General features: G+C 45.4%; 1 protein-coding gene across 11 annotated transcripts; it reads right to left on the bottom strand.

Moving 5' to 3' along the window:
• Positions 1–21: 21 nt before the first annotated feature.
• Positions 22–7,503, bottom strand: AVPI1 (arginine vasopressin induced 1). Of its 11 annotated transcripts, none has more exons than XM_033131125.1 (5): positions 6,858–7,485; positions 5,683–5,884; positions 1,588–1,884; positions 1,040–1,111; positions 22–612 (listed from the first exon to the last, which is right to left on the bottom strand). In XM_033131125.1, exons 3-5 carry the CDS (start codon positions 1,872–1,874, stop codon positions 453–455), a joined length of 519 nt encoding a protein of 172 aa, XP_032987016.1. In that variant the 5' UTR covers positions 1,875–1,884; positions 5,683–5,884; positions 6,858–7,485; the 3' UTR covers positions 22–452. The 11 variants fall into 11 exon arrangements, 10 of the variants coding, with proteins under 10 accessions (XP_032987016.1, XP_032987015.1, XP_032987021.1 ...); XM_033131124.1 differs by having other exon boundaries at positions 6,968–7,485; XM_033131130.1 differs by having other exon boundaries at positions 7,319–7,485.
• Between the last annotated feature and the right edge of the window lie 19,068 nt (positions 7,504–26,571).

Genomic DNA, 26,571 nt, shown 5'->3' with positions numbered 1-26,571 from the left:
TGTGACAGACTCACACAGTGCTTGATGCAAATGTTTTTTTTTATTTTGCCACTTAAACCACAATTTCCTTGTGTGGCTTGACGGGCCTGGGATGCGGGACAGGCTGCTGGACCACGGATCATGGTAGCAGGAAGGTTAGTAGCAGGAATGATGTGGTGCTCAGTCTGAGTGCCCCTCACTTGGCTCCCAGGAGAATATCATGCAGCCTAGGTACATAGTGTTAGATGGGGAAGGGTCGAGGCAAGATGTTCGCTGTGTCTCCTCCTGGTGAGGAATGGCTCCCACATAACTAGAGCTCATTGGACACGTCTAGTCCTTTTCTGAATTGAGCAGGCCAGTAGCAGCATGTGGGGCCGTCTGCCTCAAGTCTCTCTCTCCCCTTCGCCTCCCCAGTCCCTTTGGCAAAAGTTCCTATGATTTCCGATACTGCCATTCCCAGCCCCTTCCCTGGATCAGTGTCTGATCTGATGGAGGTAGCTTGTGGGCCCTGGCTTCCTCCAATTCCGGCGGATCCTGGCACTTGTCCTCCTAGAGTTCAGATACTGATCGCCGGAAGCCATCTCAGTGGCACTGCTCTGTGGGTCGACTGCTGGAGCGTGGGGCTCTGGGATTCTGCAGGGAACAAGTGAGTAATAGGGCAACGTCAATAGGAAGGACAGAATGGGGACTGAGGTTTTGGTCACGTGCACTAAAACACACTATTAGGACAAAAGGAGACAAAGGCTGTGGTCTTGTCTCTGCCCACTGAGAGCTACATGACAAGGCAAAGCTTTCAGATTTCTCTTTTGTAAAGAGAGTTAGACTAGATTTGGGTGTGCAATACTCAACATTTCTCCATTTCTTCATCCTATACTCATGGCAGACATTAGTCAGTCATGATATAAGACTGGAGGAACCAAGTATCCTTAGCAAGGTGTCAAATAGGGATTATTAATCAACTGGAGTTAATATGGACCTGATCTCAGAAGGCCTGTTCAGGTCTGATGTTCTGGTTGTGGGCCCCGGAGAAGGCAGCAGAGGAATGGAGCCCAGACTATACCCGTAGTGGTTGGTTAGGCCGTGTGGTTCAGCTCTATCTCGGGGGACTCCCTGTTCCTGGGCTGGCAGTGACCTAAGCAAAGAGGAAGATGACTAGAGAAAGTGTCAGGTCAAGTTTCCCAACAATTTATAACCTTTGATAAGGCCTCTGCAGTACTTCGCTATGCTGTATTCTCTAGAATCCCACAGCTGAGAGCTTCACCAGGTTGTTTTTGAATGTTACCGGTTCAATAATAGGTACACAGGATTTTTTTTCCTTCTAAACAATAGTCCCTCCCACCTAGATGAGAACCACTGTGAAATGAAGTGGCACTGATACGGCGCAGGCACCCCTTTCCCTGGGAGTTCCCAGGGTCATATATGACTCCAATAGTAAGAGCGCCTTTTAAGTGCCAACCACGTGGTAGGCACTGTGTAGACCTTACGACAACCCCAATGGCACTTTACAATGAGGGCAGGTCGGTAGCTCCAGGTCCCACAGCCAGGAAAGGGTGGAGTGGGCATCATTAGTGCTCTCCTTCCCTCAGCCCTCCAGGCCCAGGAACCTACCTGAGCCGTCTGCAGTGATGCAGCGAGTGGCCCAGGAGTTTCTGCCTTGGGGGCCTCTTCCTACGCAGCCTTCTCAAGGCGTCTGCCACGCGGTGGTCCCCTGCACACTCCCAGATGATCTGCGCCCGTTCTTCGGCCAGCTGGTCCCCACTGCGCTGAAACAGGCCCTGGATCTGCAGCAGCTCGGCGTCCTGGAAGATGTTGGCCGAGGCCTGCTTGCGGCCCCGGGCCTCCGTCGGGGTCTGCCAAGGGGGTGGCTCGCTCACCACAGAGGCTGGGGTGCCCATCCCGGATGCTCTGAGGATGGAAAGCATGGAGGGACATCAGCAGCTCAGCAGGTCCTTCCCAAACCTGGGGGCCCTGACTAATTCAAGGACTTCTGGTGGTTCTACTTATTTTCCAGGAGCCGAAGTAGAGTAAGTCTTATCTTAACATTGCTCTTATTTCCCAGGGCACCTTGGGGAAATAATAATAGCCAAACTTTTATTACAGAGTGCTTGCGTCTGACACGTGTTAACTTACTTAAGAGTCACAGAAACCTGTGAGGTAAGAATTGTTTATCCCCACTTTCCAGATGAAGAAATGTGACTCAGAGGTTAAATGACTTTCCCACAGTCAAAGCCCTGTGTAAGTGCAGAGCCAGAAATAGAATCCAGGTCTGTTTGGCTTTAAAGTCCAGGCAGTGCCCAGGATATCCAGGTCCTAATGATAACTCCAGCAGCAGCAGCGGAAATGTGCTGAGCACTTCTCTCAGGTCAGGCACCGCTGGAAGAGCCGTATCACGTAACGTTGAAATGTGAACACAGCAGCCCTAGGAAGTAGGTATTTGCATCCTCCTCACTTCACAGATGCGGAAACTGAGGAACAGAATCCAGAGCTCTGATGCTGGGGCCCAGGCTCTGCAGCACAAAAGTAAGAGGGGCTGTGGAGCTGGGCTACCTGGGTGGGAATCCCACTTGCAGTCACCTCCACCACTTACGGGCTGGTGGCCCGCCATGCCCCAGCTGCTTCCTGTGTCAAGTGATCAGCTGTACTCAGCCCTACTTCGCAGGGCTGCTGTGAGAACAGAGCTTGATGTTCCACTAGTCTGCTTGTCCATCTATAAAATTGACAAGAGTCATCCCACCACCTATTTTCAAGACCTTGCGGATGAACCAAGTCCATACAATTGAGCAAACAGTATGAAATAGACCAATCAGATTGAACTACAGTCCAAAGGCCCACAGAGAGAAAAGGGCAGAAAAGGCTACAGGATTACAATACAGTATCAAGGAAGAGGCTGAAACTTCTACTAAGAAAAGTCAATAAAAGGCTCATGTTGATGTCCCCGCACCATATCCAAGAAATGAAAATTAAATCATCTCCCTCAGTTCTGCTTAGTTCACGTTCAACAATAAAGGTGTAAGAGGTTCACCCAGCTTATCCTTGTCTCTGGTATAGCCTGAAAAAGCCATGGGATCGGAAAACAGACTGGAGACAAGAAAGACCAAGGACTGGGTTTGAATCCCAGCTCTGTCACCTGCCTAGGTGTGACTTCAAGTTAGTCAACCTCAACCTCCCTATGCCTGACTGCTTAACTGTCAAATGGAGCTGATAAGCACTTCTCAGGATTGTTGTAAGGATTAAATGAGTTTGGTATGATACCCGGTACCCAGTAAGTGCTAAATAAATGCAAATGCCCCTCTTTTTGGCCTCCTTAACTTTTGTACTTGGGTGTGAACTGGACCCTCCTTTCCTCCAAGCAGTCTGCCCTAAGCCAGCTGAGGGCCTGCCTTGTTCCCTCTGCTGCTCACAGCCCTGGCCTAACGGGGAGGGCCTGGTTGATAAGTCAGACCTCATTCCACAGCGAGCTACAGAGAGATCTGCTAACCAGCAACGGCTTAAAAAGGGGAAAAGGAAAATGTACGTGCTCATTGTAAAAATGCAAACGTAACAGAAAATATAAATAAAAGCATTACTGGTTTCCTCTCCTCAGCCACTTGCAGAAGTATCCCTGACTCTCATCATTTTGTTCTCTGGTGAGTCTGAGCCCTCTCTTCGTCCTATTTAGACCATCCTTCCCTTGCCCTGACCTTCCCGCTTTATTCCAGTAATTTCCACACTCTCCTGCCCCACTTTCTAGGCCTTCTATCATAAGAACCCCACTCTCTTTTCAAAAGATGTAATAACTAAACCTGCAGAAGACTTTCAGATAAATCAACTTCATAAAAATTGTGCTTTTTATGTGGAAAATGGGAATTTTAAAACCTCCTCTCCTTAGGCATTATTATGGGAATCCAGTGAAAACCTAGTATGTGTGTGGTAACTAAACCCCCAGAACTGGATGATATAAATACACTGTGACTAAAAAACAACAGTCACCAAGTAACACCTTCAGGCTGATAAACAGAAATCAAAGCTAACTATAGGGCGTTTATTCTGTTAATCAGGCAATATGCATATCATTTCATCCTCAAAACAATTCCAGGAACCAGGCACTGTTATCCTCACGCCAGTTCACAGCGGAACAAAGGGGAGCTGGGAGACTCAGATACAAGTACCAGTGTCTTACCAACACCAGAACCAGCTCAAAGCACATTTCTTCCCATCATTTCTGTGAGGAGTGCTTCATTATTAGTATTCATTCCTACCTAATTCACACAGGGGGAAACACACCAGTGGAAAGGAAGAACACTGCCTCCACACTGGAGGCAGGGATGGGGTGTGGAATTTACTTTCATCTTTTCACTGACGTCAGGGCTGTTCACTCGGTGATAGGCTGCCCCAGCCTTGAACCCATGGCACTCTGAAGAGGAAGATCTCTCCCTTCCACAAATGAAATCCGGAACTGCAACCCAGCCCAGGGCACAGCGCCATGGCTTATGAATCAGAGGATGGGGTTCGAGCCCCAGTTCTGCCACTCAGTGGCTGAGAAGCCTCAGGCACTTCCCATGCCGCTGTGGGCCTGTTTCCCTCTTATACCTACAAGAACAGATGGATGCTGACGGCCTCTGAGGGCATGCGCCAGTGTCGAGAGTCAAGGATTCCACGATGATGTTAGGTCTGTACGGAAGTAGAGGTGGGTTTGCTTGTCTGCCAGGGCCTAGGAGCAACTTGTGTGGACAGGTCTGGCTAACTAGGTGCCAGAAAACTCCCCAACGAGTAGCTCCCCTTCTCAGTCTTCCATTGAGGCCAGACACTTTTGCTGCTGGGGGCGCTGGGGTCAGGGTCTAATACTAGGCAGAAAACTCACTTCTCTAAAGCACTACTGACCTAGGCTGGCTATGGCCTGGGAGGGGGGTTCTGGGTGGTGAGAGAAGCCGTCATGTCCCTCGTCTCAGATTCAGGCAATCTCACTCTCCCCTCAGAGAAAATGGCAACAGGATCAAATAGCAGCAGCTTCCTGAGGGAGGAAATGGCTTGGAGCCTGACTTCCCAGCTAGTCCCGTCACCTCTGCCAGGGCTGCAAGGCCTGACCTCCAGCCTCGGAGTGACAGTTGAGTTACAAATGCACTAATGAAAAACCATCTGGAAGAGTCTGAAACTCCAGACTCAACCATATCCTCCATGAACCTGACAGGGGGGTGGGGGCCCCTCAGATTTGGAGGCCCCTCAGGCTACACTCTGCTTCGAATCCTGAGATTCAGACAGCAGAGTGAGGCTGGGAATAAAAATCAGTGGGTATCAGGTGGGATTAGATTGTAAACTTTAGGAAAACTGAATCAGAACATTTAGCAGAAGAAATTTTTCCGGTCTCATTCAATGTGTTTAATAGTTACTTTCCCCCTCATTTCCTGGAGAAGACCTGAATCCAGGAAAGGCAGTATATACTTGAACAACGGTACATTTTCAACTGGACAATGAAATCACAGGGCTATTAAAAGATTACAAATGAATCTTTCATTTCAGAGCTGACATAAAAGATAAGCATGGGTCTGGGAGCAAATGACTAAAGACTAATTGCAAAATACTTCAGTTTGACATAAACTAGGTTAAAAATGAATCCCAAAAGTAAATACCAAATGTTGAAAGTGACAAAGTTCAACTTGTTTTGAAACAGGCAATAAATGAACTGTAGGGCTCTAACAAAGATACATATTTTAAAAAGTGACTCACCATGCAATGAATTTGCAATAATATATTAATATGGTGCACAACTGAGCATTCTTTGTAATATATGAAGCTCGTTCAGACACCTATGTCCACCGTGGTCTCGGAGGCGCAAGTAACCATGAGAGGCAGAATACACTTGTGTGAGCTAGGCAGCAACTGACTCCTCAGCTCCCCTCCTTCGGATAACCATGGTGGCGGTAATAATCTGTAATCAGAGACCAAGGGCCTCTTAGAAAAAGAACTGCAGGCTCTGGCCCAAGGCCCAAATCAACACTTGTGGCCCTGGCCTGCTTCCCTGCACAGACATGCCACTGGACAGCAGCCAAAATCTGTGGATCCTCAAGTGGGAGGCCCCGTCCAAACTGCCGTGTGGGCCCCCCACCCGGAAGGGCCTAGCCTCAGCCCTGCATGTCTGAGAGAACAACATACGCTGGCGTCCAAATCTGTGTCCTGGAAGGTGGAGAAAGGAACTGGGCCCTTTCCCCAGACCAATTCTCAGATATGACCTAGAAAAAATTCCTACTAGATCTAGAAATAACTCTTTTGAAGATTTAAAGATCCTTGAATTCTGGCTGTGTCACTGTTAACGGGGTGACCTTGGCAAGCCCCCGTTTTCCCCTGCCTCAGTTTGCTCATCATCAAAATGGTGAAAATAAATAACCCTCAGGGGTTAAGGGATATTGAGTATGCAAAAGCATCCATCCCAGTACATTATTTCATGAATGAATGATGTAAGGGAAAGGCTGTTTAACCACCAGGGAGGATAGAATCACTGTCATTTTCATCTTCATCACTATCATGAAACTCCCTCAAAAGGGCCCTTCACTCTAGGGAAAAAAGGGTAAAAGGAAATGAAGTTATTTGTGGACTTTTAAATCGTAGCTGCCATTGAGGCACCTTGCTCCAAGTCAGTGCAGAACAGCACTTTCAGACCGGTGATCTTCTTAAGCCTCATGACACCCCATGAGAAGGCACTACCGCTACACCCATTTTACAGATGAAAAAGCCAAGCTCAGATAGGTTAAGCAACTTGCTCAAAATCACACAGATAGTAGGTGATAAGGCTGAAATATGAACTCAGGTAGTCTGACCTCAGCGTCCACGCTCTCAACACTGTTATTTTTGTTCCCGCCAGATGGCTGCCGAGGTCTTCAGTGAAACCTCCCGGAGCCTGTTACCTGCTTCTGCTGGCTTTACAAGGCGGAGGGATGGAAAGCCGGGTCTTCGAAGCCAGCGTCTGTGCCCTCTGCACTCCACGGCCCCGCGGGGACTTAGAGAGATTACTCACCACACTGAAGCGCAGCGCCGACAGACCTCAAACCGGGATGGGGAAAGCTAAGATGCGCCTACTCCAAACCCTGCCTGGCCTTTCGAAAGGGCTGGCGCAGCACCGGGCTTCTGCCGCGAAGGTGCTCACAAGAACCAGGCGGCGTTTACCGACAGGACGAGAGATTGGGAGGGGTATCCTGGCCGAGGTTACAAGGCGACATCCCCAGTACGGGTCGGCCCTCGAGGTTAGACGTGGCGCTTCGCACAACGGCCCCTAGATGGACCTGGGAGTTCGGGTCCCGGCGGCATCCGGGCTCTGACGGCTTGCCCTCCCGCCCGCTCCAACTGCAGCGTGAGTCGGGTCACGGACCTGCGTACCTGGCTGCCCGAGGCGGGCCACCTCGGTCACAGCCGTGGTTCCCCAGAGAAAGCGATCCTCAGCCCAGGAACAGCCAATCCTCAGCCGATCCTTGGTGTGAGCTCCGAGGAGAGCCTTCCAAAATCGAACGCGGAGACTCCGTGGGCTAATCAGCGACCGCAGAGGAGCGAGGGGCGTGTCCTGGCCCCGCCCCCTTCCCTCCGCAGGCCTCCAAACCCGAGTGCGAAGATTCCCGGGTCCAATCAGCGGCGGGGCAGAGGTGAGGGGAGTGTCCGCCCGGGCCGCTTCCCTTCTCCCCCTCCACCCTCGCGTCAGGCGGGGAGGCGCCCCCTTCATTGACGTCAGTCCCCCGGGAGGGCGCGGTTTTGCTGGCGCGGGAGCGGGGCGGGGCCGCATTCCGGCCCTGGGGTGCGGCGGCGGCTGGCCCTGCATTGTACACGCGATGGGTGCACCTTCCCTTGGGCCCGAGGCCAGTGCGCACCGCGCCGAGTTCTTTGGAGCGTGTGTTCCTCATCAAACAGACCTGCAGCTCCTTAAACTCAGCTCCCAGACCACTTATGTTCTGGCTCCAGCTTTGAGGGAGAGGGAAGGACAGTCAGTGCGGTGGTCAGACCTTGGGCTTCAAGGCCAGCATGTTGTGGGTTCGAATCTTAGATCAGGGTTGCAGCCTTGGGCCTGTTACCTAAATGAGACAGGATTAAAAGAGGTTTCATTCAGTCATTCGACAATGGTCCATTAGGGACCCACCTTGTCTGAGTTTCTTGACTAGAAGTTAACAGGAGACGCCTATAAGTCCTTTCCCTGGGGATATTTACAGCCTAGTAAGGGAGGCAGACATTAAAAGGCCTAAAACATTTAGCTCTTATTACAATTGTGATAAACATGGCTTAAGAGGGTAAAATGGAGGAACCTAAGCTCCTTCTGGGAGGTCCTGGCCGACAGAAGTAACATTTAAGCTGAGGTATGAGGGAGTTGAAGTCTCCATGTGAAGAGTGCGTCGGGAAAGAGCGTTTAAGGAAGAGAGACCGGCGTGTGCTAAGTCCAGGAGGTAGCTTGACTCAGGAGGACTTAAAATGAGGCCTGGAGTAAGGCTAGCAAGGGAGAGAGAGCAGTGGGGAAGCAGAAGGCAGAGGCAGGCAGTGGAGAAGTTTCCATTACTTCTGAAGATCCTCTGAGGGGAATAGCATTATATGTATTTATTTAATAGACATTATCTAGCACTTACTGTGTGCCACTAATGCCAGTCAGTACTTTACAAATATTAGCTCATTTCATCCTCATGACAAATTTGTGGTTTCAGAAGGTCACTTTGGCTAGAGCTTGGAACTTGGAGGGGTCAGGAGTGGAAGAAGGGTGTTCAGTACGGCTCTTGTTATTGATAAATGCTTGTTTACTTCCTTGGGAGACGAGGGGTTTTTTTGTGTACGGGTTCACAGATGTTCAGGAAGGGCGCCCAGGAATAGGCAGCGAGGTTTCCCTGACTTATTCTTCACTACAGAGCTAACCGTAGTAATTTTGATTTCTCTCCTGTAAAAGTTCCAAGGGGGAAAGAGTAAGAGCCAGCACACCAGGCTTTATGGGTCCCTTTTTGCAGGTGAAAGGGATGTTTGGGAGCTGTTCTTCTTCATCCTTTGGTCTCCAGTTCCTCTTTCTGTCCTGCACAAAAAAAACATCAGCAAGTGCTTAGCTGTAGTTAAAAGAGTTTGAAAGGTAGTTCCTTTTTGCTTTTCCTGAAGCCCTGGGGAAATACTGAAAAGAACAAAAATCAGCAATGTCCATCTCCGATAGACAGTATTGCTTGCAAAGCCCTTCAGTCAACTGCTTGGTTAAGGAGGGTACTGTGCAGACTCCTAAACCTGGAGGCTGGGCTTCTGAACCAGGCACTCCCTCTACCCCATTCTAAGCAACAAGTAGGCCAAACTCTTGGCATGTCAGTGCTTGGAGAGCCTAGGTATTCTGATGCCATGATTCAGATGAGCATAGCAGGGTAGGAATCGGAACTTGTGGGTTCTGGGTCATATGTGACTAAGTCTGGGTGGAGAATATCTGGTGTCTCCAAACATTTTTGCAGGTATGTGACCATGTGTTTACCACACAATGGAACCATTTCTGTTATAGCTTTATGACTCAGTATTTCTGATGTTAAAATGGGTCGATTCCACAGTTGTGTGGGCCATGCAGTAGTGGGGGATCTGGGATCTACCCTCCCCCACAACAGGGAGAGAAGGTCACCTCTGGGGAATGGAGCCCTGAAGTAATTCAGGCCAAGACTTGGTTTTACCAGAAATGAGGTTAAGGTGAGGCGAGTGAGAAACACTCATTGGGTGCGATATGTAAGGGAGGAGAACCAAAAACCTCAGTAGTAATCAAGATAAATTTTAATGTAATATTTTTAAAAATAAAAACTAATGCCAAACATCCATAGTGAACAAAAGATCAATATTTAAAATCAAGAGGCTGTTTGTTTTATGACCCTGCATCATTTTGCAATAGGAACAGTCACTTCCAATCAGGCCACAGTTCCCAGGCAGGTCGTCATTGCGTCCACTATCAGTTGGCTTTATGAGGATTGACAATAGTGTGGGAACAAATTGGGCAACACAAGGCTTTATATATGATCATGATTTTTATTCTCTTTTTAGTTCAGAATATGAAGGATATTTTTATAAGTTCATATAGGGGTGCACATATTTCCTTTTGCCCCAGGCTCCAATATGGCTCAGCAAGGTACTGGTTTTTAGAGGAGTCAAGTCTAGGAAAGGGGTTCTATCTATCCAACCTGAGGCAAATGACTTAACCTCTCTGCCTCTGTATTTTCTCATCTATAAAATGGGAATAATCTCCCTCACCTCTCTGTTACTGTGAGAATGAAATGAGGTGCTAGAGGCACAGCACTTAATAGACAGACGCCGAGCCAGCTTTCCATTCTTTCCCTCTCTATCCTGCAGTTGTTCAAATTACAAATGGTCCCCCAGTGGGGCTGAGACTTGTTCAGGGGTTTGTTGTTGCTATTTGTCCTGTTCTGGGGAAAGCAGAGGAAACTCTCACACTCTGCTGACAAGCAACAGTGTGACTTTTGAGTCAGCTCTCTTTTTCTTGATAAATGATCCTGGTCGTTCTAAACTTTTTAAAAATGTGCTCTTCTGCTTAGGATATTACATAAGGCAACTTACTACAGCCCTCTTCTCTGAACTTAGAACCAGAACAGACCAAAAATAGCAAGGTCCTGTAGGCAAATGGTACATTATAGAAACACTAAAACAAACAAACAAATAAAAATACCATTCATGTAGATTAGAATTAAAACCCAGTGTTATTTTAGTCTCCTCAGGCTGCCATAACAAAGTACCACAGTCTGGGTGGCTTAACAACAGTAATTTACTTTCTTACAGTTCTGGAGGCTGGGCAGTCCAAGACCAAGGTGCCAGCCGATTTGGTTTCTGGGGAGAGCTCTCTTCCTGGCTTGCAGATGGCTGTGTCCTCAGATAGCGGAGAGAGAAAGAGCAAGCTCTCTGGTGTCCCTTCTTATCAGGACGTGATGCCTATGGAATCAAGGCTCCACTCTTATGGACACTCTCATTTACCTTAATTACTTCCTGACTCCACAAACAGACACATTGGAGGTTACAGCTTCAACATATGAATTTTGGGGAGACACAGTTCAGTCCATAGAAGTATGAAGTCATGGTTTTTAATAGCTAGATAACTAGATATAGAAGTAAATCTAGCTATAAATGTATGTATATGAAATATATGTGTATAGGTACATGTGTACGTGTGTATGAATACACATGAACACAAACATACACATTCCCCAGTTGTGTCTGCTGAGAGAACCTAGAAGTAATAATACTCCCAGTAGAAATAAGCACATTTGACACCCAGATATTTTTTTTCTGCCAAAACATATATATTTTTGTCTTTTTTTTTAATTTATTGGGGTGACAATTGTTAGTAAAATTACATAGATTTCAGGTGTACAATTCTGTATCACATCATCTATAAATTACATTGTGTATTCACCACCCAGAGTCAGTTCTCCTTCCATCACCATATATTTGATCCCCCTTACCCTCATCTCCCACTCCCCACCCCCCCTCACCCTCTGGTAACCACTAAACTATGGTCTGTGTCTATGAGTTTTTGTTTCTCATTTGTTTGTCTTGTTCTTTTGTTGGTTTTGGTTTATATACCACAGATCAGTGAAATCATATGGTTCTCTGCTTTTTCTGTCTGACTTATTTCGCTTAGCATTATACTCTCAAGATCCATCCATGTTGTCACAAATGTTCCTATATGATCTTTTCTTACCGCCGAATAGTATTCCATTGTGTATATATACCACAACTTCTTTATCCATTCATCTATTGAAGGACATTTTGGCTGTTTCCATGTCTTGGCCACCATAAACAAAGCTGCAATGAACACTGGAGCACACGTATCTTTATGTATAAACGTTTTCAGATTTTTTGGGTAGATACTCAGGAGAAGGATCGCTGGGTCATATGGTAATTCTATTCGTAATTTTTTCAGGAACCTCCACACTGCCTTCCATAACGGCTGCACCAGTCTGCATTCCCACCAACAGTGTATGAGGGTTCCTTTTTCTCCACAGCCTCTCCAACACTTGTTACTTTTGTCTTGTTGATGATAGCCATTCTGACTGGGGTGAGGTGATATCTCATTGTGGTTTTTATTTGCATTTCTCTGATGATTAGTGATGTTGAGCATTTTTTCATATGTCTATTTGCTATTCGTATGTCCTCTTTGGAGAAATGTCTCTTCAGGGCATCTGCCCATTTTTCAATTGGGTTGTTTGTTTTTTTGTTGTTGAGTTTCATGAGTTCCTTGTATATTTTGGATATTAGCCCCTTATCGGAGGCACTGTTTGCAAAAATCTTCTCCCATTCAGTTGGTTGCCTCTTTATTTTGTCGATGGTTTCTTTTGCTGTGCAGATGCTTTTAAGTTTCATGTAATCCCATTCGTTTATTTTAGCTTTTACTTCCCTTGCCTTTGGAGTCAAATTCATAAAATGCTCTTTGAACCCAAGGTCCATAAGTTTAGTACCTATGTTTTCTTCTATGCAGTTTATTGTTTCAGGTCTTATGCTTAAGTATTTGATCCAATTTGAATTAATTTTGGTACATGGTGACAGACAGCAGTCCAGTTTCGTTCTTTTGCACGTGGCTATCCAATTCTCCCAGCACCATTTATTGAAGAGGCTGTCTTTTCTCCATTGTATGTTTTTTGCTTCTTTGTCAAAAATTATCTGTCCATATTTATGTGGTTTTATTTCTGGGTTCTCAATTCTATTCCATTGGTCTATGTGTCTGTTTTGCTGCCAATACCATGCTGTTTTGATTATCGTAGCCCTGTAGTACAAGCTAAAGTCAGGGAGTGTGATACCTCCAGTATTGTTCTTTTTTCTTAAGATTGCTTTGGCTATTCGGGGTCTTTTGTGGTTCCAAACAAATCTGATGATTTTTTGTTCTATTTCTTTAAAAAATGCCATTGGGATTTTGATGGGGATTGCATTAAATCTGTATATTGCTTTGGGTAATATGGCCATTTTAACTATGTTGATTCTTCCAATCCATGAGCACGGAATGTCTTTCCATTTCTTTGTGTCTTCTTCAATTTCTTTTAAAAATGTCTTATAGTTTTCAGCATATAGGTCTTTCACATCTTTGGTTAAGTTTATTCCTAGGTATTTTATTCTTTTTGCTGCAATTGCAAAAGGAATTGTTTTTTGTATTTCTTTTTCTGAAATTTCATTGTTAGTATATAGGAATGCAGTGGACTTTTGTATGTTGATTTTGTAGCCAGCAACTTTACTGTATTTGTTGATTGTTTCTAATAGCTTTTTGGTGGAGTCTTTAGGGTTTTCTATATATAGCGTCATGTCGTCTGCAAAGAGTGACAATTTAACTTCTTCATTCCCAATTTGGATGCCTTTTATTTCTCTTGCCTGATTGCTCTGGCAAGGACTTCCAACACTATGTTGAAAAGCAGAGGTGATAGGGGACAGCCCTGTCCTGTTCCTGAACAAAGGGCTTCAGTTTTTCACCATTAATTATGAGATTAGCTGAGGGTTTGTCATATATGGCCTTTATTATGTTAAGGTATTTTCCTTCTATACCTATTTTATTACTTTTTAAATCATAAATGGATGTTGTATCTTGTCAAATGCTTTTTCTGCATCAATTGATATACTCATATGATTTTTGTCCTTTATTCCTTTATTTTGTTTATGTGATGTATCACATTGATGGATTTGCAGATGTTGAACCATCCTTGTGCCCATGGGATGAACCCCACTTGGTCGTGATGAATAATCTTTTTAATGCATTGTTGTATTCGATTTGCTAGAATTTTGTTTAGGATTTTTGCATCTGTATTCATCAGAGATATTGGTCTGTAGTTTTCTTTTTTTGTGTTGTCCTTACCAGGTTTTGGTATCAGGGTAATGTTGGCCTCATAAAATGAGTTAGGGAGTACTGTCTTTTCTTCAGTTTTTTAGAAGAGTTTGAGCAGGATTGGTATTAGATCCTCTTTGAAGGTTTGGTAGAATTCACTAGTGAAGCCATCTGGTCCTGGTCTTTTGCTTTTGGGAAGGTTTCGGATGACTGATTCAGTTTCGTTACTGGTGATCGGTCTGTTTAGATTTTCCAATTCTTCATGGTTCAGCCTAGGAAGGCTATATGTTTCTAAGAACTTGTCCATTTCTTCTAGGTTATTGAATTTGGTTGCATATAGTCCTTCATAGTATTCTTGGATGATCCTTTGTATTTGTGTGGTGTCCGTGATAACTTCCCCATTTTCATTTCTGATTTTGTTAATTAGTGTCGTCTCTCTTTTTATCTTAGTGAGTCTAGCCAAGGGTTTGTCAATTTTGTTAATCTTTTCAAAGAACCAGCTCTTTGTCACATTATTTTTTTCTATTGTCTTTTTGTTCTCTATTTCATTTAGTTCTGCTCTGATTTTTGTTATTTCCTTTCTTCTGCTGACCTTGGGTTTCACTTGTTCTTCTTTTTTAGTTCTTTAAGGTGTAACGTGAGGTTATTTATTTGGGATTTTTCTTGTTTCTTGAGATAGGCCTGTAATGATATAAATTTCCCTCTTAAAACTGCTTTCGCTGCATCCCCAAAATTTTGGTAGGATGTATTTTCATTGTCATTTGTTTCTATGTATCTTTTGATCTCTCCTCTAATTTCTTCTTTGACCCAGTCGTTCTTTAAAAGTATGTTGTTTAATCTCCATGTATTTGTGTTGTTTCCTGCTTTCTTTTTCCAGTTGATATCCAATTTCAAAGCCTTGCGATCAGAAAATATGCTTGGTATGATTTCAATCTTCTTAAATTTGCTGAGGCTGATTTTATGTCCCAATATATGGTCTATCCTTGAGAAGGTACCATGTACACTAGAAAAAAATGTAAAGTCTGATGTTTTAGGATGAAGTGCTCTATAAATGTCAATTATGTCCATTTCATCTAATGTGTCATTTAGGGCTGCTATTTCGTTATGTATTTTCTGTTTGGATGATCTATCCATAGCAGTCAGTGATGTATTTAGGTCCCCTAGTATAATTGTGTTTTGGTCAATTTCTCCCTTTAGTAGTTGCTTGGTATATTTCAGTGCTCCCTGATTGGGGGCATAAATATTGATGACTGTTATGTCTTCTTGTTGTATAGTCCCCTTTACCATTATGAAATGTCCGTCTTTGTCTCTTGTTACCTTTTTCACCCTGAAGTCTGTTTCATCTGATATCAGTATGGATACACCTGATTTTCTCTGGATACCAATTGCTTGGAGTGTCAATTTCCACCCTTTCACTTTGAGTCTATGCTTGTCCTTGTAGCAGAGATGTGTCTCTTGGAGACAGCATATGGTTGGGTTTAGTTTTTTGATCCAATCTGCTACTCTGTGCCTTTTTTTTGGTGAGTTCAGTCCATTTACATTTAGGGTGATTATTGATATGTGAGGATTTCCTGTCATTCTATCTTTAGTTTTCTATATACTGTGTCTGTTTCTATATACTGTTTCTATATACTGTGTAAGGCTGTGTCTCCATTGTTTCTTTGCCTTTTTGTTGTTGTCTATTATTTCTGTGTGGTGGTATTCTATGATGTTTCCCTCTGTTTCTTCTTTTATTACAGTATATATTTCAGTTCTGGATTTTTTTTTGAGTAGTTACCCTTAAGTTTATGTAAAAGAAAGTTGGATATTTAGAGTATTCCATTTTCTTCAGCACGCTTACTTTCTCCATTCCCATATTCCGGTTCAGGTCTTTACTCTCCCCCTTTTTATGTTTTGGTTGCCACAAATTGTCCCTGTTGATGGTGGTCAAATAGCCACCTTTAGTATTTCTTGTAGTGCAGGTCGTGTATTAGAAAATTCCCTCAGCTTCTGTATGTCTGGAAAGGTCTTTATTCCTCCTTCATATCTAAAGGATATCTTTGCTGGATATATTATTCTTGGCTCATAATTTCTCTCTTTCAATAGTTTGAATATATGGTTCCACTCCCTCCTGGCTTGTAGAGTTTCTGCTGAAAAATCTGATGATAATCTAATGGGCTTTCCTTTGTAGGTTACCGTCTTCTTTTCCCTGGCTGCCTTGAGGATTCTTTCTTTGTCATTGATTTTAGACAGCTTCAATACAATGTGCCGTGGAGAAGGCCTGTTGGGATTGAGGTAATTAGGTGTTCTATTTGATTCTTGGATTCGAGGATCCAGTTCTGTCCACAAGTTTGGGAAGTTCTCATAGACAATTTGTTTGAATATATTCTCTGTTCCCTTCTCTCTTTCTTCTCCTTCTGTTATGCCCATTATTCTTATATTGCTCTTTCTAATGGAGTCAGAAAGTTCTTGTAGAGTTCTTTCATTGCTTTTAAGTCTCAAGTCTCTTTCTTCTTCCATCCATGTAATTTCCAGGTTTCCATCTTCGATGTCACTGATTCTTTCCTCCATCTGGTCAACTCTACTACCTAAGCTGGCTATTTCATTTTTAATTTCTTCTATTGAGTTCTTAATCTCCAGAAATTCTGTTTGATTCTTTTTTAAAATTTCAATCTCTTTGGTAAAATGCTCATGTTGTTCTTTGATTGTGTTTCTGAGTTCATTAAACTGCCTTTCTGTGTTTTCTTGCATCTCGTTGAGTTTTTTCAGAACTGCAATCTTGAATTCTCTGTCATTTAAGTCAAATATTTCCATATCTTTAAGTTCCTTTTCTGGAGATTTTTCACTTTCTTTCTGAGCTGTCTTGTTGCCTTGGTTATTCATGGCAATTACTGATTTATTATTTCTCTTCCTAGAGAAGCCACTCTTTACAGGAGTGGCTTCTGAAACAGGTTGATAGGAAGAGGTCTTTCTTTTGTTTTCCAGTACTTATTGGTAGAATGTTTTATTTTCTCTCAGGCTGCAGCCTTTTTTTCTCTCTCACATGTTAGTACTATTGTACTACCACGGTAGTAGCTATGTACTATTCCAGCTTCTCACACAATGGGGGGATTCCCTGGGAGACGGGCTTCTCCTCTGTTAATAGTTCGCCTGGGTCACAGGGCGCAGTGTCCTTGTGGGTATGCGGAGAGCTTTTGCAGTTCCAAAGCTCTTCCTGCACCAGATTCAGAGCCTGTATGTTTCAGCAGTTCTGTTTACTCCTGCAGGGATCCGCCCAGATAGGTGGGGCCAGGGGCGGGGTGAGTTGTGAGAGGTGGCCCAGAGCAATGGTGGCGACTACCACCACAGCCAGTCCTGCTTCCACAGCTCCCTCCCCTTTGCTGGAACGAGTTGGGCTGCAAGTCTGTGTCTGCAGTCCACAGTTCTCAGAACAGCAAATATTCTGTTCTTTTGATCTGACACTGCTACTGTTCTAGCACCGGGCAGGTGGGGGGAGTGAGCTCTGGGAGGGTAGGGAGAGGGCGGCTAGTCTCAGTGCCTAAATCTTCCGTTCTCTGCTCGGCAGTGAGGGCTTAAACCACCGTTTTCAGCCTTCTTCCTTCAGTCTTTTTTCCGAGGTCTCTGCCGTGTGCGTTGGGTTCAGCCGTGTTATATGCTGCCCCCTCAGCCCTGTGGGCCATAAGCGGAGCCCTAGCAGTCTGAGTTCTTCCCTGTCCCGCAGCTGCGGTAGTTCCTGGGATGCAGCGAGCTCGGAGCACTGAGCTAGATCTGCGTCCTGCACCCGCACGCACGGCTCTGTCACCGCACTTCTCCCTTCCTTCCTCCCCTGCTCGTGTGATTTTCCCACCTTTAGGTGAATTCAGTAGTGGGCCTCTTCGTTTTGCCTGTCTGCTGTGCAGGGAGTCCTTTGTGGAGTTATAGTTGTTCGATTAGTTGTAAATTCCAGGGAAGAGTTACAGAGGCTCACCTCACGCTGCCATTTTGATGGCGTCTCCACATCCAGATGTTGATTTCTCAATACCATTCTCCACAAAAGGATCCATCCCTCCTTGGAGAAATGATTGATTCTACCACTGGGGCTGAGAAAGTTCAAGATGATCCTCGAACATCTTGTGCCAGACAATAAGGAAGTACTCAAAGAATGATGCAGATGTGTCAAAAGGACTAGGAATCAGTTTATAAGGGTTCCCATTAACTAACTGCAGAGCAGAGACATAAAATATAACAGTAACAGATTATAACCCAATTAGTAAAATAATACATAAGTCCATAGTAATAGAAATGAATAAATAAGTAAACAGAGGAGATGAGAAAAGCCTTCCTTATAGTAGAATGCCAACTAATAAATGTAGAAGTAACGAGGCAGATAGAAAATCACTAGTGACCACTAAAACAGCTTTGTGGACAATTACAAAAACAAGAACTGTGGTAGTTTTGCATATTTTCTCTGTTATGTATATATGGCATTTTTGCACATACTAGCCATTTTTTCTTTTTCTCTCTCTTCCCATCTTTGTTTTATATGTAAGTTTATCTGTAAGTTCTTGGAAGTTAATGCTACAATTTAGTCATTAGGTAACAGTATATTCCACAGGACTATGAGAAAATCTGAGATGTACTTAGTGTAGAGTGTTGAGACTGTATCTCCTCATTTTGGAGAGGGTGAGTACTTCTTCACCTATAAGAAGATAGCTGTATCTCATTTGGTGGAAATATGGACTTGTTTTATTGTTGTATGAAAGTCCAAATGTATATAGAAGGTTGCGTATGGATATTGAGTCTCCAAAGGGGTGGACTATGCCAGTTATCGCTTTGATACTGGAGCACAGTCCTGTAGATTTTTTTTCCACTTGGCGCAATGCTCAGCTTTGTCAGTAGATGGAGCTAGTAAGACGCTACTCCCCTTGGTTCTGGCGTGTTCCTCTCACCAGACTCCTTGAACTTGGGAAGCATCTCCAGTGTCCCCTCCTGGAGCACATGTGGCTTCCCAGGCACCAGGCTCCCGCAGTGTTGGCGGCTTCTTCAGCACCTGAGTCCTACAGCACATGGCAGCCAGCAAAGCACGGTGGCTAGCAGCTTCTCTTGGACCCCCTTGGGTGGCTTTGCAATAAGCTTTGAGGTGCATGCAGTAGCTAGCTCCCTGAAAACAATTTCCCCCAGCACCCAGATGGCTGATTTCCAGCAAGTTCTACCAGCACAGCAGCTCAGCGACTTCTTTGCCATCCAATGAGCCACAGCCACATCCTCTAACGAGGTCTGAATCCTGGCCCTTGTGGTCGGACCTGCTCTTCTTGGGGGTCTATCTCAGCCCCAGGGGTAGTGGCTGCTCCTTATGTCTTCATTTCCTGTATTCTTTAGAGTCCTCTTTAACTTCTTATACCCAAACTCTCAGCACGCTAACCCCTGTTATAGTAAATAATTTCTTATATTGAAGTTTCCCTGTTCAAATTCCTGTGTAGTTTCTGTCGTCTGATTGGATTCTGACTGATACAGTGGAGAATGGCAAGACTGGTAGGATGGTGAAGAAGGAAGAAGAACCTCAAGTGAGAGGGGGTTTTTGTCTTTCAAACCAAGGATGCATTGAGAACCAGTGAGCCGGGTGTCAAAGCTCTTTTAGAAAACAATGTTGATAATAAGCTAACACACATTGAACTCTAAGCACTTTACATCTTATTTAATCCAACAATAGTCCTCTGCAATTAATCTCTTTATACCAGTGAAGAAGCTGAGGTTAAGAAACTGGCAGGATATATGTATTCCAGTTATAAATGCTGCATAACAATCCAGCCCAAAACTTAGCAGCATAAAACAACCATTTTATTATGTTCACAAATTCGGTGGGTCAGAATTTTAAATGTACTTGGGGTTTTGGTTTTATTCAGAAACAGTGAGGCCAACAGATCAGGAGACAACCACTATTGAAAAAATACTTTGTTACTCACAGTTCCCCAGAGAAGCAGCCAGGACATGCCGTGCAGGACCATATTGCAGAATCACCAGCGTCAGTCAGGAGGCAGAAAGAGCAAGAGAAAGCATGGGCATAGAGTGTTTATTGTAGTTTTTGTGAGAAGGAACAAGCCAGGCAAAGTAAGCTGACTAGGCAGATTTAGGATGGCTAGGTTGAGTAATTCCAGCAGACTCTGGAGTACAGAGACTGTCTCTAGTTGTCTGGTACCTGGTCCTAGGATGATTAAGGCAGAGGAATATTGCCTCCTGGAGTGTAAAAGCCACTGGAATGTAGAGGAGGTGTTGCAGAGTATGGGCTCAAGATTTGTTGGTTTGCATGTCAAAAGCGTGCTCATTGGCAAGTTATTTATTATCTCTAGAAATTAGCTAACCCTAGGAGGGGCAGTCCCTCTCTGGATCTGTGAGGTCCCAAAGTGTCAAAACATCATAAAATACAGAGAACGAAAAACATGACTGATACACAGGAATTCAAATCACAGTGGAAGTGGCTTCTCTCTGTTCCACAATGTCAGGACTTCGGCTGGAAGTCTTGAACACTGAGGCTGACTTGACAGCTGGGGATTGGAAACATCTGAAAGCTCATTTCTGATATGCCTGGTGCTTAGTCTGGAAAAACTTTAGGCTAGAACTGCTGGCTGGAGTGCTTCAGTGGTCTCTCAACGTGACCTGGAGGAAAGTAGCCACAGAGTAGTCAGACTTCTTCTACAGTGGCTGAGGGCTACAAATGTGAGTTCTCGCGAACAACGCAGAAGCTATATTGCCTTTTTTGACAGAACTTAGAAATTATACAGTGTTGTTTCTGCCATTCTGTTACTTACAATCAACTTACAACCTGCCCAGATTCAAGGGCAGGAGACATAGATGTGACCTCTTATTGTAAGGGGAGTCAAAGAATTTGCAGCCATTTAAAACAAAAAAACAAAAAAACCCTACAGAGTTAAATAGGATTCAGTCCCCAGCAATTAGGCTCCAAACCCTACTTGCTTCATTACAGTGATGTTATAAAAAACCAGAAATCTGTTTAAGTTAGCTCAAGTAAAGAAGTAGGGAGAGGCTTACTGTGAATCAACAGTGAGTTCACAGAAATGAAGTCCAGCTGAACATCCTGGAGCAAATCATAGGCAGTTATCATCATCCCTTGTCTCTGCATAACTGCCTATGATGGTTAATTTTATGTGTCGGCTTGATGGGGTCACAGCGCGCCGAGATATGTGGTTAAACATTAATCTGGGTGTGTCTGTTGTTAGATTTGATTAACATCTGAATTGGCAGAATGAGTAAAGCAGATTGCCCCCCTGAATGTGGGTGGGCCTTATCCAATCAGTTGAAGACCTGAATAGAATGAGAAGGCTGATCCTCCCATGAGTGAGACGAAACCTTTCTGGCTGTTTGAACTGGGACATTGGTTTTTTTCCTGCCTTTGGACTCAAACTGAAACATCAGCTCTTCCTAGGCCTTGAGCCTGCAGCCTTCATACTAAATGACACCATCAGCTCTCCTGAGTCTTTAGCTTGCTGACTATAGATCTGGGACTTGTCACCCTCCTTAACTGCATGAACCAATTTCTTGTAATAAATATATCTAATATATCTATATCTATATATATAGTTTCTCTGGCGAACCCTGATTCTTCCCTGCAGACGATCTTCCTCTGCCTACTTCCGTCTCCTACTTCTTCTACTCTGTCCCTTTCTCTTCTCCACAGACCAACCTCCTCTGCCTACTCAGAAATTGTACTCCCCACAAATTTTCCTAATGCACTGGCTTTGGTTACCCCAGCACTAGCTCTATTCAGGAATGCCATTCAGCCAGATTCCAGGAGAAGGAATCTGATAGGCCCAGCATGGGCCAGCAGTGGAGTAAGGTAGGGGCAGGGCCTTATAGTATAAATATACTATCTATATCTAGAGCCTCCACTCCCACAGGGGCTGTGGGTGGGAGAGAAGGCTGCCATGGGAGAGGCAGTCCTCCCAAAGCATTTCAACTCCACTGAAGATTCTTGTTGCTTCTCTTGATCCCTGAATGCCATGATGTTGGCATTTTGGCATCTTCTGATGGGTCAGGTGTGGGGACAGAGTCCCAGAAAGCAGTTTCCAGGCCCTCGGCATCACGTGGAAAGGTGCTGGCTCGGGTAGTAGATGGCCATCAGCTGTGACTAGTTGGCCATCAGCTGTTACCGGTTAGCCATTTGCCACTGATATAACTGCCGTGGCCAGATTGGTTGGTTGGCTGGTTGGCAGAGAAGTGGATGGCAGGTTGCGGATTGTGTGGCTCCTGCTTCCTGTGTCTCCGACCCGGCCGCCAGCAAGAATATAGTGGTATGATTCCCCTATCTATGGCTCCGTTGGTGTTCCTCTTTGGCCTCACCCTATCCTGCGTTCTTGTGGGGGAGCAGGACCAGAGTCCCTGCATGACATCAGGGCAAGGTCCTCTTGGGTCACTAGTGGCTACTGTGATCTTTGATCTGTTTGGGCCATGGCGGCAGTGTCCTACTCTACCTATCTAGTTTGGGGAAGGGAGGTTTCTTGGCAGCAGAAAGAAAATCTCCATGATTCACCACATCTTTAAGAGGCCCCAGTGGTAATGGGAGGTTGGAAAACCAAGTGGTAGTGGAGGGGAGACCACCTTTGCTTTTGCCATATGGTTTGAGGGGCTAATGTCTTGTGAAGAGTGTTATGAGACTGGGCTTAAGGGGAAAGTTCACAGTTAAAGCAGATTCAGGGAATCAAAGGCAGCTGTAACGTGTCTAGCGGTCTGAAAATCTAAATTTAGTTCCTACTTAATCCGTCTGAATCGTTTTCCTCAACTGTCAAGTGAACGTGATGAATTACCTCTCTCACAAGGTTGTTGCAAGGGCTAAAGAGATGACGCAGGTTAAACACCCAGCACAGAGCATCATCTGATGGGGACTCTCGGCTCCAGCTCAGCCCTGGGGGTCCACTTTTCCTGTTTTAAAGCACCAGCTGTGGGTGGGCTGGGCAGTTAGGGGGACACATCCCCCTTTCTTGCAGCCCCTCACATAGCAGTGAGCAATGGAAGCAGCATAGGCAGTCGGGCTCTGCAGATCTTGAGGCCTATAGCAACTACACCCACTCTCGTGGCCTCTTGCCTGGCCCCCTCCCTGCTGACCATCTCCACAACATTGGGACCATTCTTTGTTGCCTCTCAGGGGCAGTCCTCTGATGTCTTGTCCCCTCCCACACGAAAGCCAAAGTCCCAGATATACGCAGTGATTAAAAGCCTGGACTTGGAATCAATATTGAATTTCATTCTCCACTAGATAGGTGACATTAGGTAAGTCACATAACTTCCCGAGTCTCAGTTTTTTCATTTTAAAGTGGAGGTAGTTTTAATAGCCCCTACTTCACAAGGCTATTGTGGAAAGTAAATGAAACGGGTGTGGGAAGTACCTGGCCCGGCACTTGGAACACGGTAAGTGCTCTGCAAATGTTGCTTATTACTATTGAGCCACTGCCACTTTTATCCAAGGCTGACAGGCAGAGTGGTGGTTGACTCGGGGTGTCTGTCCATCCTCACAGGTGAGGCCCCTCCTTTCCCCCAGGAATGTGGTCCGCTGGGGTCTGCACATCCATCACAGGTCCCAGCAGGAAGTAATCTTGAGCATCTCATGGGCAGCCTCTTAATGATGTAGTCTCAAGGGCGCCTACCTTGGTCACCCGTAGTTACTTAGCCTTAAGGACCCAGCCTTGCCAGCCAGCGTGCTGGGCGGCTTCACACAAAGATAAGCCTCAGGGGGTGCCTGTGGCTCCTGCTCTGGTCCTGGCCAACTTTCCCTGGGGGGTGAGGGCTAAGCATTGCCAGAGTCGAATGCCTTTACCACTTGCCCAGGTCGGCCCATGAACACTTGCTCTGCCTTGGCACAAAGGGGCCCAGAGTCCAGGCTGCCTCCTGGCCTCAGGAAAGGCCACATACTCCTTGGGGGCTGAATTAACAAGCTCAAGAGCCACCCACCTCCACCCACAGGGGATACCACCCTCCACCCCAGGGGCCCCTGTTCCCACAGCCTGGCGGGAGCCACCTTGGGAACAGGCCTAGAGGTGTGAGTCACTTAGCCCGCAAATGAGAGCGCTTGTGGGGGCCTGGCTCACAGAGCTCTTTGCTCTGTAGCCGCAGGGAACTTCCTACATGGGAGCTGTCCCAGTGGTGTCACAGAGTGAACATTGGACTGAGTCAAGAGACCTAAATTATAATTAGGCACTCACATCATCAACAAGCTGTGTGACCTGGAACAAGTCACTTACCTTTTCTGGACCTCAGTTACCCCCTCCAAAAAAAGATAAGCCTGGAGCAAATGATCTGTTAAGGCCTCTTCCAGCTCAGGCACATAATTATAGGTACATAGAAATGTTTATTTAATAATTTAACAATGCGATTCAAGACAGGATTCTATAGATAAAGGCACCCATCTTTCTCACTCTGCATTTTGCCTTCGCTGTTAGCTGATTTGTGTCAAGTGCCAGCTCAGGGCCGGGCACGTAACAGGTGTTAAACCAGTGTGAGTTGAGTCTATATATGCAGTGTGTTTATAGCAGCCCAGAGACTGAAACAGAACAGAATTGACTGGACAGTAAGAGATGGTCCTGGGATCTCAGGCTGGGCACATGTTCCTCCTTGTTACAAGTTGCCTTCCCCTCTGGACATATTGAAAGTCATTACATTGGAACTTAAAGTATCCATCAAGAATCACTGCTCCTTGTCCTCTAAACAACCTAGGCCCTGCTTTTGCTCACACTGTTTCCTCTGCATAGAACAAGGCTAATAAGCTAGCCTGCTGTTGTTTCATAAATGCTGGCAGAAGACCCGGGATTTCTAAGCCAGAGACAAAGGATTTACCCCTCTTGGCACAGCAAAGCAGAGTGAGTGTCATTGTTACATCTTTTTCCCTTGTTCTCAAGTTTCATGGGAAAACACAGAACGGCCCAGGTGGATGTTACATATGCAAGGCATTTGCATCATAGCTGAGGAACACCCAGCTTGGGAAACGCACCACCGTCCCTTTCTACCAAAAACACTTTTATAGTAAGCAACAAGCAAGCCTGCTTTTTCTCTGGGAGAAGATGTTCCCTCATCCCTCAAAGTTGTTGGCTGCAAACACAAGACTCAGAAACCACTGGGGAAAAAGCAGTCATGGCCTTGCGTTTTGGGCAAAGCCAGTGATAACATCCAGGGATGCTCAGAACCCATGGTGGACCGCCTTCCCAATAATGCCCATACCCCATCTGTCCTTGTCAAAATTCTATCCATCCTCAAATGACGCTTTGTTCTTGCAGGTTCCCCCAGCTCTGCCATCACACATACTCTCTCCTTCCCTTTCGTGTTTTCCTTATAATTCTCATCTAGCCCTCTCTTTTGTGTCTACAACTGTCCCTCCCCTACCAGCGAAGTGCAAACACTTTGAGGCTAGGAGTTAGTCCTCTTCCTGCATTCCAAACCCAGATTGTTTGCATCCAGGAGTTGCTTAGACCATATTTGTTGAGTTGGAGCAATCAAGATCTTTCTGCATGGTTATGCTTTTGCAGAGAGTCTGCTGGACCGCCTCTTGGAATGTCTTCAGGATTCCAAAGGCTAAAAATATCTCCCTAAAGCCACTGTATTGACTTCCTGTAAGGAACAGGACTTGGCTGGTGAGGCTGAAGGTTTGTGCCCACCAGGTGGCGCTCCACCCTTAAATGGCCAGGTGTCTTTTTTAGAAGGAAGGATTCTCCTCTCTGCCTCTAAATGTTTATTCCTGTTAGGTTCCCCACTCACAGTAGTAGTTTGTGTGGCATAACCCACTGTCATCAGTCCAGCACCCAGATTCAGCCTGCAGCTGCCTGTCCTAGCCCCAACCCTTCACAAGACTGGCACTCCACGGGTTGCTAAGCGATGCTGAAGGAAAAGCTCTGAAATTGGGGTCAGAAGACCTAGGTTTGAGTCCCCACACTGACAATTACTGGTTGTTTCTTTGGGCAAGTCACATAACCTTGCTGGGTCCCTGTCAGAGCAGCTGAGAATAAAATATAGGAAAGTATGGAAAAGCACTTTGAATGTGGACCTCAAGTCAGCTACACCGAGGCTCCTGTTTAAACTGTCACCCATCCGCTCTGTGAACATGGTCAATTCCTTAACCCTCCAAACCTTGGTTTCTCCATCAGTGAATCAATACCTGCTAACAGCAGTTATTTTATAGACTTGGTGTAAGGATTAGGTAGAACAATGAATACAAAGGACTTATCATGGTGCCTACTGTATAGCAAGCATTCAGTTCATAATGATCACATATATATTTTGTATCCTTAACCCCTAAAACAGAGCCTAGCACTTAATAGGTGCTTAATAGCCATTTGCTAAATGGAAGGATTTCACAGAGGAGGAAACTGAGGCAGAAAGAGTTCCCAGCACTAGGGAGTGATGAAGCAGTGATGCATAGCTAGGCAGTCTGCCTCCAGGGCCTGCAGCCAGAGTGTCTATACCATGTTGTCTTACACAGATATGAGTGTTATAATCACCATCTGTTTATGTAAAATATGCATCCAGAGATTGCTAGGGCAGGGGTTATGTGGGCAGTGAGAGGCATGAGCCCCCTGAGAAGCCACATAGTTTTTCTCCTCCAAGGGGAGCCAGGCTACTGGAAGAGGGACCTGCTCAGCCAGGCCAGGGGTCATGGACTACTCATCTCGTGACCAGGAGATGACGGACTAGTTCTGCAGGACAGGCTTAGCTGGGGCTCTGATGCATGCACAATCCTCAAGGTAAGAGGGCCCTCTCAGGTCCATTGTTGTTTCTACATCCACTCCAGTGACATTTACTGAGTCTCCTATGTGCCAGGCACAGGCCAAGACGGATAAGGTGTAATAACCAATGGTTCTGAGAGAGCAGAC

The sequence above is a fragment of the Rhinolophus ferrumequinum genome, chromosome 16 (assembly GCF_004115265.2).
Source record: "Rhinolophus ferrumequinum isolate MPI-CBG mRhiFer1 chromosome 16, mRhiFer1_v1.p, whole genome shotgun sequence".
Lineage (NCBI taxonomy): Eukaryota > Metazoa > Chordata > Mammalia > Chiroptera > Rhinolophidae > Rhinolophus > Rhinolophus ferrumequinum.
This window is presented reverse-complemented; position numbering and strand designations above follow the sequence as displayed.